At 36.6% G+C, this 21,150-nt stretch overlaps 2 protein-coding genes across 7 annotated transcripts in view; both read left to right on the forward strand.

The window, feature by feature from the left end:
- LOC132122821 (protein turtle homolog B-like) overlaps positions 1 to 2,799 on the forward strand; it is a 61,933-nt gene extending 59,134 nt beyond the window's left edge. For 3 of the 6 annotated variants that reach the window (XM_059533254.1, XM_059533256.1, XM_059533255.1), the window contains 2 exons: positions 1,699 to 1,829; positions 2,070 to 2,799. In XM_059533254.1, coding sequence (XP_059389237.1) covers positions 1,699 to 1,829; positions 2,070 to 2,290 — 352 coding nt within the window. In that variant the 3' untranslated portion in view covers positions 2,291 to 2,799. Of the gene's footprint in view, positions 1 to 328; positions 375 to 956; positions 1,843 to 2,069 lie in introns of those variants that run through there. The other 3 variants (XR_009426437.1, XM_059533257.1, XM_059533258.1) reach the window with 3 other exon arrangements.
- A 4,863-nt stretch (positions 2,800 to 7,662) lies between these two features.
- Positions 7,663 to 21,150, forward strand: part of arhgap32a (Rho GTPase activating protein 32a) — a 29,745-nt gene continuing 16,257 nt past the window's right edge. Inside the window, exons 1-5 of the mRNA XM_059533260.1 lie at positions 7,663 to 7,854; positions 9,906 to 10,023; positions 18,010 to 18,097; positions 18,199 to 18,293; positions 18,397 to 18,481. Of these exons, the coding sequence (XP_059389243.1) occupies positions 9,935 to 10,023; positions 18,010 to 18,097; positions 18,199 to 18,293; positions 18,397 to 18,481 (357 nt within the window). The 5' untranslated portion in view covers positions 7,663 to 7,854; positions 9,906 to 9,934. The remainder of the gene's footprint in view (positions 7,855 to 9,905; positions 10,024 to 18,009; positions 18,098 to 18,198; positions 18,294 to 18,396; positions 18,482 to 21,150) is intronic.

The raw sequence follows: 21,150 nt of genomic DNA on the forward strand, positions 1-21,150 counted from the left end.
TTTTGATATAGGAAATTATCATAGTGTATAATGTTTTTCATGATTAAGGATTTTCTAGTGCATCCATGATGATCCCATGGCTCTTCCTTCTTTGTCCTCTTTTGTGGGCTGATCACATCACTCACCCTCTCCAGCTCATTTCCTTCCATTTCTTTCACTTCCTCCAGCTCAGGGCTTCGACCATCACGGTGGCCTTCTTAGGCGGCCTTCGTTGCCAGGGATGAGTGTGCACTCATCTCTTGCAACACTCATCCTCATCTAGAGTAGAGACGCACTTTACTGTGGAGACTCTGGTAGTCTTACCCTCTTTGTTTTTGATTGATCTCAGCTATCTGGGCAGCATTGTTGTGACCAGGTCCTCTACACCACAATAGGTAAGGGTCGAATCCATGTCTGAAAGGGGAGGGGTTTGCAGGCGGGGTCTTATATCATTCTAATTTAAAGGGGAATTACTTTTTTGTAAAAAAAAAATAAAATAAATAAAAAATATTACATGACATCAGTTTTTTTGTTTTTTGCCAGTTTTCTGGCAAATATCCTGAATAGTTTTATTGCTGGAATATAAACAAGGCCTGCGGTTATTAAATGCAGGCATTTTTTTGCAACCTTAAAGAGGCACACTTGGATATTCCCCTTTAAAATTTTGTTTCCATGTACAAAAATATCATGCATGCCTTTTCTAAATACTCTTCCTCGATGCCAAATCAGTAACAACAGTTCTCAAACTAAAATTTCTTGTCACATTTTGTCGTTCTAGTGGTTTGGTTCCTTTCTTTTATGTGACTGTTCTTTACTGGCCATTCTCCCCTCCCTGCCATCTCTTCTCCTGTCAGCATGGTGAAGCCACTGTACAGTGTATTCATGGTAACCAGAGTGTGTTTGATGTGGCGGATTTTAGTGCTCAGTCATGTCTACCACCCCCCTCTATTAATTACTTTCACTTTCTCTTTCCACAGCCTCAGCAGCAGGGGAGTCTGTCTGTAATCGCTTTATGTTTCTGTGCCTTTTGACCCAGTTGACTCTTCAGTATGAAGACATTTGAGTGTCATGATCTCTGCCATTATAGAGGAATGGCATGTGCGATAAAAGACTACACTTTACTAGAAACATGACCTCTGTGGTCAGTTTAATAGGAAAACCAGTGAGCTTACTGGGAAACAGGAGATTTTGGCTAGTTGTTATTTGATTGGACAGTGCTGGCAGCATGGCAGCAGTGTACAACATGAGGTAAAAGGTTTATTCCTGGTAAGTTAGATGTATTCTGAAGTAAATTAATGGGGAAAATGCTCAATTCAACTCACCAGACTAACTGAATTAACTCAACGTGCTTTTAATTTGCAGAATACCCATTTAACGAGGAAGAGTCTTTGTTTTTGTTTTTTTAAATAAATGATTTGGTATTTAATTTTGATTCTGATGAACAAAGAAAAGTTTTCATTATCAAGATTTCATTTTGATAGACAGTATTTTCTACATAATATCTAACAACACTTGCAAATTGCCAAAAGTTGATTAATTGCTACATTGAACAGAACATGATGATGAATGGTACATTTGTCATGAAGGTTTTGCACTTGGCATTGGGGCAGCCAAAGTGTTCCCTGTTGGGGGCTAAAACTCAGTTTGATCTGGCCGGTGGAGGGCAGCGCACGCTGGTGGCGGTGTGAAGTAATGCATCATTGTGTTTGTCTCTCACAGGGAGCATCTAGGTGCAGTGAGAGTCCCTGCAGGGTCTGAGAGCTTTGAAGCATTGATTTATTATTGTATTAATAAAGCCAAGAAATCAACAGCCAACAAGAACAACAACTCCAGATTCAAGAAAAGGACAGGTCAGTTTCACCCATACATTACATACTGGGAGAAATGGTCATGTCATCTCCCCTGATGTCCTGGCTACATGCTTATTTGTTTAATAATTATAAGAAACCACCCAAAAATACAACCACCCACAACACCTTAACATCGTGGCAGTGGCAGTGAGGTTGCATGCACAGGCAACACTCACATTTTCTTCTGAAAATGTACAAATGTATTCTGTTGCTGTGTATCATTTGCTCTGCTGTCTCTAGATGTGTCCACCTCTCAGATCCAGCAGGCGCATGCATCTCAGGCCTCTGAGCAAAGAGAACATCTCAGCTCTCCCTCAAAGAAAAAGTGGAAAAGTACACTTAGAAAGTCCCCCTGTCTTCATCTGTCCTCTCTGCTGCATTGGCTTCACCCCAGAGAAGACAGAAAATCCCTCCTGGCCAGTATGGACATTGTCCCGTCAAACTATGGTTCTCTGCTCTAAGAGCCCCCCCCCCCCCACCTCCACCTTAAAACTTAACCTGTGGGGTGGATCCTCTCCTTGTCCATTAGCAAAAATGTACATTGGACAAGCTCTCAGTACTGTTTTGTAATCAGTCTAAACTAGATATGATTTATTATGTTCTTCGGTTGGCACAATATACTACACATATCTGAATTTTCTGTAAATTTAAACAAAGGAAAAACGTACAGGGGTGCTTTTTTGGAAGAAACAGAAAAGAACAGGACAAAAGCTTTTCGTTTGATAATGGAAAGAAAATAATAGCATACCATTACATGCTACGAAAAATCTCGCAGGCCACTTCAGTTTTTGTCATAACGTTGTCAAAACTGTGTATTTTGTGAAGGATAGAGTTAAATGCTCTGTACAAATATGTCTCTCAAGACGTGATAGTTACTACAGGGTTTCTTTTCTTCCTTCTACAAAATATACCTCAAAAAAAAAAAACAAAAAAAAAAACACGAAAATAAAAAAATAAAAGGAATAAATAATCTGGAACATATTTCAGCACTTCTTCCATATTTTGTGCAAGCTAGATAACATGAGGGAATAAGTATAAGCCCAGAAATGACATCTAAAGCACAGAATATCAGAGCAATTGTAAGTTTGAAAGGAATAACTGCAGTACCGTACTGGTCCTGCGACAATGTTTGAAGTTATTCCGATTTTGTAAATTCCATGCAAAGGCATGTGGAAATGAAAACTTGCTGTCTTTTTCAAAAAAAAATTTTTAAATGCCATTATATTTGCCTAAAATTATTGGACAGCTTTAAGGCACTTTTTATCTGTGTTTGAAGGAAGATTTATATTACCCCCCTGCTGAAAAATGTTCAGATGGCATAAGTGCAAATGTGATATTAAACTGAGTAGAATTACTTGTTCCTTGTCTTGCACAAATGTAGTTAGAAGTGGTGAAATGCATTATTAATATTTTCGTCACTTCCTTGAAGTAAATAATTTGTTATAGGTTTGCTTTGGACATACAGTACACCAAGAAAGTACTGTAGATATTTTGCAGACTAATGAAGACATCAATATAACATAGAACAATAAAATAGTCGAAAAAAGATTACCAGTCTTCGTGGTTACTTACAAAAGTGAACCTCCAAAAGTAGCTTGACTCTTTAAAAAAAAAAAAAAAAAAGGAAATTGTATTGTAATCTTTATTATTTGCCACTCATCACAGCTCATCTGATGACATAGCAAAGTTTGCGTTATTTGAATTAATGATGAGTTTAGTATTTCTAAAGGATGTTAATTGTCTCTAGAGTTCACTAACAGCTGCTGATCTGCTACCTACAGTGAAAGCTAATGGAGCCTGTGTTAGTGTAGTTTATCCGATGGTGAATGTATGATTTGCTCTTAGAAGCTCAGATTTATCTGGATATTTTCAATGTGATGTTTTTTTTCTTTTACGTGCCAATGCGGCAACTCCAAAATTAATCTTCTTCTTCTGCGAATGGAGTTTAATAATGAGGTACGATGGAAAACTGAATGAAATCTCATGCATTACTTGAATAAGGCTGAATATTCAAGCAGGAAACACTGGGGAAAATTCTGTGCGTAGAGATTTGTATCCATTTTGAGTTTAGAGGATTTGACTTGAGTGCCCAAAGGGCTGTTTACTTTGTCTTTCCTTTCTTGCTTTCTTTTTTATACAACTCTTTTAGTCGATGTGAAAACGACTGCTCAGAGATCTCAAAGTAAATCTGAGCTATTCAGTATTAGGTCAGAAGACTCCATTGCTTATTTGTCATTACTAGCGTTTTCCACCCCTAATGGTGCGATTCGTAAGGCTGCTTTAACCGTGTAGTCTCTTGAAAGGAGAAGGGCAGTTTGTTTTTAGATATTCTTGATTACCTGCCTTTAGCTGTCGAGAGAAGTGTTAAACTTAGACTTAACTCTGCTACATGTTTTGTCAAGTTCTGTCAAGAACTCATTGCTAACAAGTCCTACAACAACCACATAATGTTTACATGATCTAGAAATATAACGTGCAAGGATGTAGGCACATTGTACACATTATGACTTGGTGCTATGTCTTTTTGAACTCGTGGTGCTGTGGTTCAGAGGTTAACACACAAACTCACGCACAGTCCTCTGTCTTAAACTAACTAAACTAGCTCCGTCGTGATTTCTGTTGTCGAGTTCTCCTGGTGAGTAGGACCGCAAGCAATAAAACCTCCCTCACAGGGTACGCTCACTATCTTTCAGTATGAAAACGGTTGTTAAAAAGTTGTTAAATAAAGTTCAGCTTTTGACATTCAATATGTGCTAACATCATCTCGTGAACGTTCGCTGTCACCATGAATAAAAACCTGTGTATTTAGACAGATTTATAAAGAAGAACTTGCCAGTCTTGAGGAGGCAACTTATCAATGTATATTCCATGAAATGTACCCACGGTATGATAGTAAATTTTTCATTTAGCATGGAAAGATCCTGGTAACTCAAGTAGGTGGCGGTCTTACGCGTCAAGTGGCGGTATTTGCTTTTTTATAGTTTTTTTTTTTCTTGGACACGATGGAGCGATGCATCCTTGCATTTACGCTGATTTAAGATGCACATGCAGTGTAGCTGTATATCTGTGGATGGTGATTGACGGCATTTTCTTCAGCTCCTCTGGTCTTTGAAGGGAGAACCCGACTGAAACGTTTCTCTTGAATATATAAGATACTGTACAGGTAGATACGCCCCCTTTTGCTTGAGTAAGAGGGCTCATTTGCAGGAAGCCTCATAACTCTTTGATTGCTTGTATTCAGTTGTATGCTTACTTCTTATGGTGCTTCGTGAAACTTTCTTTTCTTTTCTGTGTTGATTGAACATAACTAACCTTGCATAATCAAGATATTTCACTCGTTCGGAATTATCTGTCTTGTTTCAGATAATGCCTACATCTTCTTGTTCTCGATTCTTTTGCTGTTCATATTAACCAGCACTGAAAACGTAGAATGTAATACTGCATTATGCACTAATTTTTGACTGTTTTAACATTAAACCTCATACTTAGAGCTTATTAGAAGCATATTTTAAATTGCATTGTGCTTTTTAACTGCGTTTGAATTTGTGTTGTACATTGTTTACAGATGATATTATCTAAAGATGTGTTCTGGGCAAACATGTTTTTTCATCCTAATCACTTTACATGCAATTTATAAGAGACTGTTTCTAATGTGAAGAAAAAGGTCATAGAATATTTTTCTTTTCTTTCAGATTTTTTTGATTGAATGTCTTGATCGAAGGTTTCTTTTGTTAATTAATCTAATTTATTTCAGGTATTATTCTTAAACAGTATGGTGCTGTACCAAAGCCTTATGTACAATATTATTATAATGCATTGTTTGTTCTTCTGCCACTGATAAGGAACTCTCCAAATTGATAGACAACTCTGAATATGAAATAAGGTGCAGTGTGCCTCTATCTTCTTGTCCCTGATTAGTACTTTACAATGTTTTTCTTGGGCATTTGGTGTCTCCACATACTCAGATGTTAAGATATGGTGCCTGGTGTGTCTTCATGCTGCTAGGAGTAAACGTTAAAGATATTTTGTATCTGTACTACCAACCATTTAAGTATGACATTGACCTCCACAATAACTCAGCTGGACACTTCGATTAAGCATCTTGATATTAAAAGGGAACAACCCTGCAGTGAGCAAAGACATTTTTAAAGAACAAAGGCAATCCCATTGTTATTTTATTTTTACTCTATTGCTTTCATCATTTTTTAATAAGTCTTGGTCTAGAATAATACCCCCATCAAAAAGAATATGCTATCCTGACAAATGAATTGTCCTTATGAGTTACATCAATACCAGACCTGGGAATGAAACATATGGAGTATACAGTGTGTGTTTGTGTGCTGTCTTTAACAGCCCAATAGAAGTTCTGTATAGCGGAGCCGTTCAATTTGCATTGTTTACATCACCAGATATGCCCAGATATGCACATTTTGGCAAGATATGTTAGGTTGACATTTTCCAACGCTTTGGTCCATGTAATAGCCCCGTAAAATTTTTGTATTTTGATATAATAAAGAAAAAAATAAATTATATGTATATATAAGAGTGTGTTTATTTCTTGACGAGTGATTTTTGACTGTTCGTATCTGCAGTGAGCACTAGAGGCCACTGTTGCATATGTTAATCTGATTGACTTTCTTCTGCAAAATGCCTTAAAGGGAAGGTGTTTTCCAAAAGTTTGCCACAATGGCCGATGTTGTCATATAGGTAATGAAGTGTTCATCCAGGTGCAAAGTCCCCAACCAACACAACTCCCTTTCACGCACCTATTTATTTGAGGCAAGTGACTAACACAACAGATAAAACTGTGCCCCTGGCATACTGTAGGTCTTAAGGCCAACGCCTTGGCATTGGCCAGATAATTGAATAATTATCGTGATGATGTTGATGATGATGATTTCCCAAGGTAAAGTTAAGATAGACTCCGCTAAGTTTTAGTTAACCCTTCTATTGTCTTTGGGGCATTTTTGCTTTAATGAAACAGATATGACCTTTCACCTTTGACCATTCAGCATGTTATGAAGTTGTAGATGGTGTTTATATACATACACACGCACACACACACACACACACACACACACACACACACACACACACACACACACACACACACACACACACACACATATATATATATATATATATATATGTATGTATATATATATATATATGTTAACCAAATTAGACCATAAGACACTTATTAAATTTAAAATTGAACATACTGTTCTCAGTGATAGTTTGGTTTAGTTTAAAGGGATAGTTCACCAAGAAATGAACATTTTGTCATCATATACTCATCTTCCCATTGTTCCAAACGAGAAGTCTAACTTTCTTCTGTGAAACACGAAAGAAGATATTTTGATGAATGAAACGGGGGAAAATAAACTTAGTTTTTTCTTTCTTTTAGAAGAAAGAAATTCATAAGATTTGGAACGACATGAAGGTGAGTAAATAATGAATGAATTAGCATTTTATAGGGTGAACTATCATATGATACATGGGACACAAGGACCCATAAAAAACAAAAACAAAAAAAAAACTAATATGTCATTTTATTTATAAACCTTTTTTATGTAAAGCTGTACTCTAGAATTATTTATATGTGTATTTTTTCCATCAGTATTTAATGAAAAACCTGAATCAGCGGGGAGGGAAATAGCCTATTTAGTACCTCTGTAGAACAATCATGAATATTTTAAGGTTTTCGATGTTGGCCAAATCTCAGGTGTTTTCTTTTGAAGGACATACAAGGGTTAAATGGATCCTACTGATATTCACCTTGCTCCTGACCATGCCCTTAGCCACGCCCCCAAACACACATGCGCTCCCTTCACGCAGTTTATCAGGTGACGCGTGAGAACGAACTTTTATGTGTCCTCGCGCACAGACCCCACGTTCACACACACGATGAAGGAGCCATTGGTTTGACTCTTTTTCACACGCATTCACAGTAATGGATCTGTTCTAGAGGGAAGCCACTCTTGGATTTTGTTTGGGAGAGGAACGCTGAGACAGTCGCAGACAGGTGAGTGACTAGTGTTGATCTTACCTCTGTTTGTGGCGATTTCCATCTGTTCTTGAAAATATTACAGTATATTATCTATAATGCTAATCGCGCCTTATTGCTAGTGGTCAAGTCGAATCTAGCTGCGCCGTTATAATTTCCTTAATTACCTCCATTTTATTCCCCCTAAAACTGTTTAGCCCTAGTAAGTAAACATAGACACAACGATTGTTGATTAGAGAAGCGCTAAAGACCCTGAACGGAAGCGCTGAAGTCGCATGCTGTGCCCATGACAACAGTGCTCATTTTATTACTGCCAGCCAAAAGCAAGCTTTCAGCATCACTATAGAATAAGGTTTACTTCTACACCCCCTTAATCACGTAGCAATAAATGCATACTTGTGAAAGAATAGGCCTATTAACCTTTTCCTGTCTGAAAACATTCAAAGTCATATGTTCAGAGATCCAGGACTGACCAATTCCTGAAGGATTTCAAGACCATCTGTTGCTTAGCAACCACATGAATGCACAGCTTTCACACAATCCCATACACAAGTAAATGATGTCTCGTGTCATTATATTATGTTCAGCTGTTCACCGAATTCTAGTGAGGTCCAAAAGTCTGGAACCACGAGTGAAAATGTATTTTTATTTCATATATATTATAATTATTATCTATCTGTCTATACACACACATAATTAATGATATTATGAATGTTATTTTTTTTTAATATTTGTAATATTTTAAAGTAAAATTGCAATAATAAAATTAAGTAAAAATTATATATTCATAATTGTATTTATTATATTTATTCATTTATTATTATTATTATGATATAGATTTAAACAATTTATGATATAAATATAAAAAAGTGTTGATAAAATTGTAATATATATATATATATATATATATATATATAATTATGAAAATATTTAGAATATAATCATATATTTTTATATTATTAATATTGAAAATAAATTGTAAAAATAATACAATTTTAAATAAATTATTATTCACAATTATTTAATTTGAAATATTATTTAAAATAAAATGTCAATTTTTAGACATTCAGACCCTGTTGTATTCTTATGTATGCAAATCAGAGAATACAGACCACAAACTGTGGCTCATATTTTGAGATACTGAATTCCAAAGCGTCTTCTCACAACCTGTTCAGAAGAATTAAATTATTATTTAAGTCGCCACACAGGCTGTGTAAATAGGTTTGCATTAATCACTAGATCACCTGTGTGCTTATGTATTCAAGGTGAATCTAACCCTCATATACACACCTCCCTCCTGTCAGGGAGGGTTCATTCTGCTGAGTCAACATCAAGCTTCTGCCTGTCTACACTTCTGATAGTAGGACTGGAGTGTGAGAGGAATACTTTCTTGTTTTCATATCTCATTACTCTATCAGAACCAATAGTTCATAAATTACGTGCATGTCAGTTTTCATACAGGTGGTTAAACGGTCTCTGTGGGTGTGTCACAATACTTCAGCATTCCTTTTGTTTGTACTTAACACTTGAATTATTGATGGCATATCATCTAGTTGCTTGTGTAAGTCTTGTGCAAGCCCTGTATTCATCACGGTCATGCATCACTGAACATGGCACACACTGTTCTCGTCATTGATTTTCTTTAGGTTCATTTGTATTTCAAGGTCCACAGTTACCATTTAGCCAACTGATTTTTGCATGAATTTTAAGTGCATTCTTTATCAACATGACTGTGATTTAATAGCTATATTTATAATTATCCACCATGTGCAAATATATGTTAATCTTTATTTAATGTTTAATAAGTTTATTGGTAAACATTAACAATTACATTATTTCATGTTTGTAGCTATTTGAATATACATTAACTAATGTGTATCATGTTTGTTTAAGGATTTATTAATTAAACTTATTATAAAGCGATAAGGCTTTGATGCATTTAATAATAAAAAGTAAGTAAATAAATCCACCATGTACGTGCATAACACACTTGTTCATATCACATGCCTTCATCCTTTGCCAAGGTTGGAGGTTTATGTTAAAGTCCGGTCTCCTCCCTCCCCTCACAGACGGGCAGCTGTTGCAGTGACTCAGTATCATGGAGGCGTGCAGTGGGACCGCAGCAGCGACACACGGCAGAGCTCCAACACCTCTGAGAGACGCATGCAGCCATGATCCCTGTGTAGGGTGAGTTACAGCCTGCATACTTCGCTTCGCGTTTGTCTGCCTGCGTGTTTCTCTTGCAAGGTGAGATGAAGCATTTTCTTTACATTTGGCTGAATCTCTGCATAATCCGGTGCAGTGCATGGTTTGGTATCTGCACAACACAGGCGTTTCATGTGTCATGTGACTGGTCACCTTATTCTACATATGAGACAGCATATTTCAGCAGCACTGCATGCAGCAGATGCAAATTTGTCCCCTGAGGAGTAAATTAGAGTGGTGATTTGTGTGCAACTGGTGCCCTACAGAGATGATAACAAGGACAGTCAAGTCATCAATGAACGTGTTGTACCGCCCCAAGGAAGCAGCCATGGTTTAGTGTAATAGTCAGTGACATGACACTTTTTTTATACTATCTGTAATCTTATTCATTAAATATGCAATTCATATAAAAGGAGCAGGGTGTTAACTATTCCGATATCATCATCAAGTAAAAGTTTTATTAAAATAATTTAAGTCTTGAAAGGAAAACCTTTGCATTAAGTACTGCATCGAGTACAGTATTTTATTATTTTTATTGGAAAAAATTTGCTTAAGCTAATATTAGAAATTGTTGTCTGCCAGATCAAAGTCATGTTATGCAACCAATATGCAAAAACTTGCTTTGGGGGAAAAAGCAACACACAGGCTAAAACAGGAAACTATATAAAGACCATTGCAGACACTCAAGTCAAAAAATATCAATAAAAATATTTTTATGGCAAGGTTAGTCAGTGTTATTTTGTAAGGGGAAAAAAAGGTTTTGCATTTTAGTTAAGTTTTTTTTTTAAACTAATGATTAAGATTATTTGCATTAAAGTTAATACTTTTTACTTGACATTTTATATTCATTAAAAGATATTTAATGTCATGAGACAGAAGTTATTATAATGACAAACTCTTAAGGACTTGTTTAATAAGATGGACCAAGACAAAACTTTGACATATTCTTTCAAAAGTAAATTTAAAGTCTTTTAAATAAAAATAAAGTAAAAATAGTTCAATTAAAATAAATAAATAAATAACTATATCTTTTATAGGAATTTGTGTGTAATACTTTATCATTTTTATTCATTTGATCAGGATAAGACTGTAAGGGAAACAGGTCAATTTAGCTCAAAGGGAATTATTTAAGATTTTAAAGGGAATTTGAACAGAATCACTGTTTCATGGCTTATCACTGAGACGCCCTGCGATTCACTGAACGAGCCGTTTAACATCAAATCTGCGCTGGATATTAATATCCAAAGTATAGTGAAAACACTATCAATTAGCACAGTAACAAGATCGGCAGTTTAAGACATTAACTTGTAAGCACAAAACACAAGATACTTCTCTTTTCAATATGAATATAAGGCTTTATTAGATAAATTTAAGACATATAAACTAATCTAACACAAGCACACACACTCACACATTCACACAAGTTGCAGGCAGATAGAAAGTTAGGGAATAATTAGTTTAAGAGAATGAAAATGTGAGATCCCAAGTTTACAGCAATATGTTAAATTGCATAGACATGAACAGCCATCAATCACTTAATTAACCCTCGCATTGAGTTCCTCAATGAGGTTAAAATTATATTAGATACACCAGTATAGATCAGAGTCTGGAGGTACTTGCGTCACCTGTGTAAAGGGGTTCCCTTTGTTGTCGTTGAAAGGGGGTTTCCCGAGGTTGCTGATTGGCTGGAAGTTCAGTAGTCGTTGAAGTGACGTCTTGGGAAGCCCGTGGTTGGGCGTTGGCTGAATACGCGGAGTTGTGGGCCGGTTGAAGTTAAACGGGCACTCGAGGTCAGACTCTGAGACATGGAATTACAAAACTTAACTCAGAACATGAAACTCTCAAACGGAAAAGAAAAGAAACTAAAGTAAAAGAGCATAAGTAATGTTTGACGAGACTAGGTGTAGGGCTGGGTACCAAACTTCGATGCCTTTATGGTATCAAACGAAAAACTTTGATACTATGAGTACTGAAAATTATTTATCTTTCGGTGCCAAATTTTGGTTCCAAAAGTCAAGCGTTTTTTTTGCCAAGCGGCTGTGTCTGTGTGAGCTTGTAGCATACAAGCATGTAAGGACCTAAATTCGCCGTGATTGGCTGTCCACCACCACGTGATGTGACGGGGAGGATTTTTTGAAGATACTCGCAGTTATACAACACAAGTGTAGTTGTTTATTCTCAAAACGTTTCTGTTTTACAATGCCAAAGAGGTCTAAAGTGGGGCTACACTTTATAAAAGTGGATGCCGAGTCGGCAAAGTGCAACATATGCGATAAGAGTATTGCAAACAAAGCCGGCAATACCACCAATTTAATGAAGCATTTGTTTGGATGAGTGTTTTGCCCTCCCTCCCTGTTTAGTTTGGTCTACTCCATTGCGTATCTTGAAACATGCCCCGTTTCACGTCGTCTAAATAACAGAGAGATAGAGAGAGAGAGAGAGAGAGAGAGAGAGAGAGATATTTATCCGGTACAGCAAATTTCTCTGAGCAGCAGGCCACTGTTTACGTTCACTTAAAACATAATAACCGACTGTGTTTACGAGAATACTTGCAGTGACAATTATTTTGATATAACTACGTGTGTATGTGTTCATTCAGAAGTTACGATACGCGAAAGATGAATTCATTCTCTGTATGCGCATTGTCTGAAATGCTGCTCGCAGCGCGTGCTTTGAATGAGTGAGCGCAAGCTCCGAACGCGCGCGAATTGTTTAAAATGCTTGAATCAGCAAGATTTAAAAACAAGTGCAAACGATCAACTACGATCCGTTTCACCCCTTCAAGCGAGTGAACAACGCAAATCAAGTTAGGAATTTTACATCACTTTTCACGATAGCCCATCGGACTGGAAAACACAATAGCCCCGGGATGTGGGACTTACCATTTTGCGAGCCCTGCACCTCAGATCTATCCAGTTTGTGAAACACTGGTTTCCACACTGGTTTCGTTAAACAAAATAAATGATTATTTTAAAAGATTGACTCAAAAGAATCATCGGTTCACTAATCAGATCATGAACTTGTTTTACCGAGCCAAAGATGATCTATTATTGAACATCTCGAATGAATAAAGACTTCAAGTTCATCTGTAAAGCACATAAAGCTATCGTTTGAGTTTATAAACTTCTATTTCATGCATGATTCGTATAGATCTGTTAACTGCATGCAAAGTGTGAGTTCTAGGAGAATGTTTGTGTCTTGATGAGCATGTAATTGCTCACTAGGAGTTGCTAAATGAACAGCTGCTGTTCTTTTTTTTTCAACGGAGGATCAGTTGCCCTATTGGTTAAAATCCCCAAACTGTATACTTAAATATTAAATTAATAAATTGCATCAAAACAGGGGCGTTTGCGTTATGATGTGGCAGGCTGCTGTGGGCCAGAAGTCCAGGGCCACTTTTTGGTCCCAGTCCGCCCCTGAATTTCACTACTTAAACCGAATGCATCCCCATGACATTGACTACCACTTTATGTATGTTAGCTTGTGCTGCTAATCGGTTGCTGTAGCATTAGCGCTGTCATTTCCCCCTTCACATTAGCCTCTGCACCGGTCCACCCTGATGTTAGGAGTAGGAAGACAATACCAGAAGGTGCCAATTCTTTCACACTGGCAACAAGAGGGAAAATGTCTACGCAAAGACGAGATGAGTGCCACAGAGCAGTCACAGGGTTTATTGTTAAAGGTTTGCTACAAATACAGTTTGATTTTGCATTAAAAAGTTTTTTTTTTACATTCCTTTGCATTTTAGTTGGTTCAGTATTAGCCTGTACACAATGTCATTTGTTTATTTATTTATAATATGTTCATGTTGTGGCAAAAATGTTTCTCTTTTTTTTATTAATTTTGGCCAAGTAAGGATTGATACCATTCCTGAGTGTCTGCTGGCGCACCCCTATCCAAAAAGCACAACCAGTTGTATAAATAATGTTATCCTGAGTGTGAAGTGTTACCAGAATTTGTTTTAATTAAGGTGAAATATAAAAGTTTTGTGTTTAATGTATTTGTGTTGATGTTGAAATGGATTTTAAAACATATGGTATCGGAAAAAGTATTGTTAGGAACCAGTTTCGAAACTGAGGTATCGAAATTGGCACCGGATCGAAAGATTTTGAACAATACCCAGCACTAACTAGGTGGTGTTTCTTCTCATCGTGGCTAAGTAGCAGCAGGCATGCAGGCCGAAGCATTCAAACACATACATACTAAACATTCAATTCAATTCAAGTTTATTTGTATAGCGCTTTTTACAATACAAATCGTTACAAAGCAACTTTACAGAAAATTATGTTTCTACAATATTTAGTAGTAGCTTATAAGTGGTGATTGTCAGTTTGTGCACGTATGACAGGATTTTTAGAAAAATTAATACAAGAAGTATTAAACATGAATATGAATCCTTAAGCCATCCAATAGTTATTAAAAGACATACACAATAAGTGATTATAAACATGATAGTCAAATGTGTGGGTTACATGTAAATGAATATGAAGTTAAGCAATGGACTGATATTCATTTATAAGTCATTTTGAGTTCATTTTGGTCCATCCACATCTATAAAAGACAGTTCCTGTGCCATTCTCTGACAACATAAGGATGTTCTGTGGAGATGAGAGGTTAAAAGGTCCCCTTAGGAATTTCAGTCTGGTTCTGCTGGGTGGGGGGGGAAGTCAATCCAAGGATCTTGTTTATTACTCTCTGGGTTTGCATGTGATGGCCAGATGTGCATCTCTTTGACCACCGATCTTGATTACTTGCCCCAAATTTGACAATCTCTTCTCCGAATTGAAATGGTCAATAATTGTTTTAATGGTGTTAATGTTGAAAGCTGTTCCATGAAAGAGTTGGTTGGTTGGTTATCTTGCTTCTGACTTGTGGCACTAGGAATGATTTACAACATCCTGTTGCCTTTCTGAGGAATTCGGCTCGTGTTTCAACCACGGTCCTGACCGACTCTTTAATTTGTCTGGTTTGGGTCTGATATGCTACAAGACTGTGACAATATCATTAAATAATAATAATGTGACCATATCATCACGCAATATTTTTGATGAAAATACAAAACTTATGTAGTTTAAAATGTAAACACTTTCCCAAAAATTGTTCAAAAAAAGAACAGACGATTAAGTTTTTTTTGTTACAATCCAAATATCTTGTTCATTCAATGACATGAGCAGCAGTTTTTCAATTGATAAGTTGTTACTGATAATTGCAATTTTTATAATAACAGTCATGACTGTTTAACCATTATCAAATTTCAATGATTTTCATTAAAAAAGGTTAATATCATTAAATATAATAAAACCTACCATGACTTTATTGTGAACGCTCTTCTAAATAATTGACCAGTAGATTGTAATTTAGAACTGCCTAATCTGTCATTATGTTGCACCTGTGGCTTTAAAATGGCAGTAAACTTTTGCCTCTTTCTTCCATGAACAGGATCAGGCATTGTCATTCAGTCTCACAGTGGTCTAATCTTTTAGAGGAAGGGGGGTGTGGGATGTTCTGGAACAAAATCACTGACTCGGTCTTTTGTCTTCTGAATGAATCGTCAAAACTCTAGCCTTTTATTCCCCTTCTAAAGGCTTCCCAATCCTTAAAGCTGTTCCAGCTCACCTTTCCTTACCCCTGGAGTGCATCATATTTCAAGTTACACTTTAGCCCTGTTCTTTGTTATTTAGGGTGATTCATTTGTGACTGACTGACTGACTGATTGAAAAACATACAATAGTCTGCTTTTTACGGCCACTGATCTGATCTTCTATAATGTCTCCTTGTTTCGACCCTCTCGGCCATGTTCTCAGCTGCAGGGTGAACTGGGTAATACTCTGGAGATTTTCTGAAATGGACAGATCATTTCATGATATGAATGTGAAATGAAGGGTGAGCTTTTACTTTTAGAGACTAGAAATTAATGTAACTTTTGGGTATAATTCATTACGATTGTCTTGCGGAGAGAGTGTTATTTTCTCACATAATAGGTTTGTGTATAATCTGATCGATCAGAAGAGCAGTTTAACTACTGCACATCCTAAACGGCTTTAGTAAGTGACTAAAGGCATTATATAAGGTTTAGTACGCTCATTAACAAAACAGAGTTTGTAATTTTCCTATATATAAGATCCTAAGACCCATTGAAAATGCATTAGGATTGGCATGTTTAATGTGCAGCTTTACTCTTGTGTTATTGACACAGCTTGGCCATGGTCAACTTGTAACTCATTGTTTGGTTATTTCCTCACCCACGGGACATGAGTTCAGTGTAATGAGAGGTGCCCCTCAACTTAGTTAGTTTATTGTCTGCATGTCGTGCTTGATTAGGCAGCCAAAACTGAGTCAGAGGCACTGGGTCAGAAGGAATGTATCATTGGCCTGTGCGCATGCTTGGGACATATAGGAGCTATTTGATCGTGGAGATCTGGGTTTGGGTCCGCAAAAAGCTTAAAAAAAAATGTAACATAAAAAATGGGGGAGGGGGGTTATTAATGATAATGATTAATAATAGGAGTTTATTAATGATAATTCAGAATGTAATCATCATTTTTATTATTTTTTTCAGAAATGTTTATATTGTCATTTAGGGTGCGAAATGGATTATCAAAAAGAAAGAAACATGTATGTAAGGGTTCTTTTCATTGGTTGTTGATCGGATAGAAGCTGATCTGATTGCGAGTTTGCGGTTGGTTTAAGCAGACAAAATGTTTGGAGAAGTCAAGCATCGTTTCACTGGAAGACATAGTTATGATATTTTAATTCAAATGTATCAATTATTATTCATTCACCCTCATGTCGTTCCTTCTGTCAAACACAAAAGATGTTTTTTTTGATAAATGCCTTAGCTGTGGTTGACAAGGACAGAAAAGCATTAAAAAAATTGTTATGTGTTATATTCCAGAGGGATTGTTTTTCACCAAGTAACAATTTAAGGCTGAAATACACTGCACAGCTATTATAACATAAACATATTTTAAAACACCAGGCATTATACACTTGCCGATTTTATAATATAATTATAGAGGAAAATCTTGGCAGAATACACTAAGTAAATGAGGATCAAACACACTAACAGACTTTTCAAGTTGCTCAAAACACAATAAAGACTCATGACAGATGAAAACGATATGTGCTTTAAAATCTGCTAAAAATAAAAGACGCTTGATATTTTTCAAATGGACAGAGTCATAGTCTAAAGCAGGGTTCCTCAAATCTTGTCCTGGAGGGCCAGTGCCCTGCAGAGTTTAGCTCCACCTCTAATCAAACACACCTGAGCAAGCTCATCAAGGTCTTCAGGATCTCTAGAAAACCACAGGTCGGCAAGTTTAATCAGGGTTTGAGCTAAACTCTGCAGGGCAGTGGCCCTCCTAGACTGGATTTGGGTAACATTGGTGTAGAGCTAAAAAAAAAAGATAGCAATTTTCTGTTAAATCTGTCATCTACCTAAAATCTGCAGACTGCCTTTGACTTTCTGCAACTAGTGTAGACTCCTCCAGACTGCAAATCAGGGCAAAAGCCATGTAGTGTATTCCACCCACCTTCTTTATTTATTTATTTATTTTTGTGTGTGCTCCCTGTTGTATGGCTTATAGAAGATCTGGAATATAGTGTACTAGTCATGTGGCTGATTGTGTTATATTCCAGACATTTCAAGACATGTTTTTAATGTCTTTGAAAGGCATTCTCTTATGCTCAACTAGCTAAGTATCCGGTTTTTTTTTTTTTTTTCATTTGACAACCCCTGGTCACTAAATGATTCAGTTTTTTTAAAAATGGGCAGCTTGAACATTCTGCAAAACATCTTATTTTGTGTTCTACAGAAAACTTATTTTTGGAAACTATTCCTTTAAAACAATCCTAGCTCAGGAATTTCATTGGTGTAATTGCTTTGTGCCGAGTGATGCGATGTGGAGGTATGTATGTATGTCATAGCAGAAGCTTATTTCAACATACCCCTCTCTAATTTTCTTTAAGGCCCCACCCAGAGGAGGATGAGGGGGAGGAAGATAGGAGCTCGCAGCCAGCAGAGACTGCAGGCTGGGAGGACGCCATTGCTGTAATGGTGTGTGTGTGTGTGTGTGTACTGTCTTTCTGTATGTCACGCTTCATGCATTTAGAGTGCTGCATAATCGTTTGTTTACATGTGCGTGTTCGTATACGCAGGCACGAGGAGCGCCGATGGTCCCTGAACTGCCTGGTGAATCTTCTCTGCGCTCATGTGCCAGCACGGCCAGCATGAAGGTCAAGAACGTCAAAAAGTAGGTGTTTATACATTTTGTTTATAAGGGAAGAGTTCTGTCTCCGTTTTGTTTATTTCAGACACACAAAGCAGAATACTGATGAGCTGTTTTTGTTTTGCAGATTGTCCCTCACCAAAGGCCATTTTCCCAGGCTGGCAGAATGTGCCCACTTTCATTATGAGATTGTTGACTTCGGCTCTGTGCAGGTGAGGCTTTTATGGTAAATGCAGTTCTGCTGAAGGCCATGATCACTCAGGGTTGACGGGAATGTGTTAATTAGGCTCTTGGCTGTGTTCTTCGTTTCACTGGTGGAAGATTATCCATCATGTTGAAATTAGGCCTGTGGTTTAAGTTACATGCAATACACATTAGTCTCTGTCAGGTTAGTTGCTATCCTGCAAGATCTTCAGGCTGGAAAACATCTTGGCTAGCTGTTTGGATTTCAACGTCATTGTTCCTCCCCAAACTGTTATATTTATAAATGTTTTTAGCATTGCTACTCTCCATCCGGTTTCCATCTGTACACCGATGACTTCTCTATACTACTGTTTGAAAGTTTGGAGTTGGTAAAAATGTTTTTAATGTCTTTGAAAGGCATTCTCTTATGCTCAACTAGCTTAACTGAATTTATCTGATCAAAAATACAGTAGAAACAATTATAACATTAAAAATTATAATTTTAAAATAACTCTTGTCTGTTTTAATACATTTTGCCATTTGTATTCCTGTGATGGCAAAGCTGAAATTTCAGCATCATTACTCCAGTCCTCAGTGACACGCTATTTATTTTTTTTAGAAATCATTGTAATATGCTGGTTTAACATTTTTTCATATGGTAATGAAAATGGTAGTGCACTTTTTTCAGATTAGATTTTTTTAAAAGTTTTGAATGGAAATGTGCATATGCTCAAACATTAATTAACCATATTTATTGTTGTCGTCTGCATTTCCATTACATGTTCTTATATTTCTCTGTGTATAATGTAAGTATATCCTATCATGCTCCAAAATAGCCCAGTTTAGTTTTATATTGCCATTTTAATCTAGCAGTTTTTGCTACAGTGCCTTTAAGACTTATGCAAATGCTCTCTGTTATGGAAACTTGCCCATACTTTATCAGCACAGGCCAGGATAATGCATACTTAACAGACATGTGATGATATGTAAATATGAGCAGTAATATGTTGTTAGTATTAATATGATGTTCATGGGCATAGTAACCATGATGATTAATGCCATGGTGGACTGGAAATGCAGATTTGCATCAGTTCTCTGCAGACATACTCTAATCACACAAAGTCCCTTTAAGGAAAGTCGGTTCATTCAGCAGCCAGCCTGGTCCAGTTATTGTACATATGCATTCTAGAGTAAAAGAAAAGGCAACTGGCACTTCAATTGCCACTTTAGTTTTTATAAATGTTCTTCTACTCCTAATGTCTCTGATCGAACATCAGACTGGACTTCATTTTTATTTCAATGCTGATGGGTTCCAGCAGAGAGCAGTATATACCATTGAGCCCCTCCTCAGTCTTTGCTGTATATACATTATCCTGCTCTGAGAGTCGATCATGATGTGCATCATGAGCAGGGTATGGCGTCATAGCTGAGGAACAGGAAGTTTGCCCTCACATCCCACGGCTCTGTGCTCTGCGCCTCTATCATCCTGCGTTTTTCAGCTCTCAAGGTCACACAGACTCCTGTTCTGTTAGATCACATTGAGTCTCCTGAGCGCATTACACTGACACACTGTGGCCGGGGACTGGTGAAGCCTTGGCAATTAAGAAACTTGACGTTTCAGGAGGAATGTCTTTTAGGGCTACTTCTCTTTTGTTGCCTTCAATGGTCATGTGCATTTCTACAGTTGAACGATACTATGTCAATAAACGTGTATCAGATAGCAGCAATTTCATGCAATGGTGCCTTTTGTTTGTCCGGTGTGAATAATAATAATAATAATAATAAAAATGGTCTTATACAGTATGGACACAAGATAGAAACATTTTCTGTAATGAGGACATCTGAACAAAACTAAAAGTTCAAAATCATAATACGAGTCCAAATCCTGGTCATAATTATTAGCACCAAGATTTACAACAGAATATCTTTGAAAATAAATGCAAATGAACCAATTTTGATTAATTAGCGTATTCTTTCTAATAACACAGTTTCTGTCTGTATTGGTAATTTCACTATACAAATGCCTTTTTTTGTTGTTGTTCAATAACTTTGAATATGCTACTAAAATATTCAGACTGTACAAAATTAGTTTTAAATTCTGTACTTAAACACTTAAATCAAATTGTATAAATGATAAATTAATTGATTATTTTACTGGAAAACAATGCAAAAATATTATTTTTATTTATTTATTTTGGTAGATTTATTTTATGGAAACATAGTTTTTTTAATTTATTTTTTTATATATACGTGTTTCAGGGTTATAATAGTAAACTAAAACTAAAACTACAAAAAAAAAATTGTTGAATCTGTTGTACCTGGAACCAGATTCAGGATCTACGTTTATGAAGTCGGTCAGCGCTGGATTATGATTTATCATATTTTTGACTGAAGTTAAGCCTGATTAACTTTTTCTCTCCGAGACTTTGGGCTCATCTTAAAGACGTGCAGTAAACCTGGCATGTATCTTTAGGGGTAGATGCATCATGTGATTTAATTGCTGACAACCCTTGTGTAATTTACAGCACTGTAGATTAGCCGTGGCTCCAGATGGAGAGTCAACTCATGATGACTAGGTTACTCTTTCTAGCTTTTATATAACTCGAGGAATTTCCTTCAGGATTATTGCTACTAAAAAAGCTTTTGCTGGAATTTATTATACAAGTGGAATTTTAATCCACAGATTGTTGACATAAAG

This window comes from Carassius carassius, chromosome 41 (genome assembly GCF_963082965.1).
Source record: "Carassius carassius chromosome 41, fCarCar2.1, whole genome shotgun sequence".
Classification (NCBI taxonomy): Eukaryota; Metazoa; Chordata; class Actinopteri; order Cypriniformes; family Cyprinidae; genus Carassius; species Carassius carassius.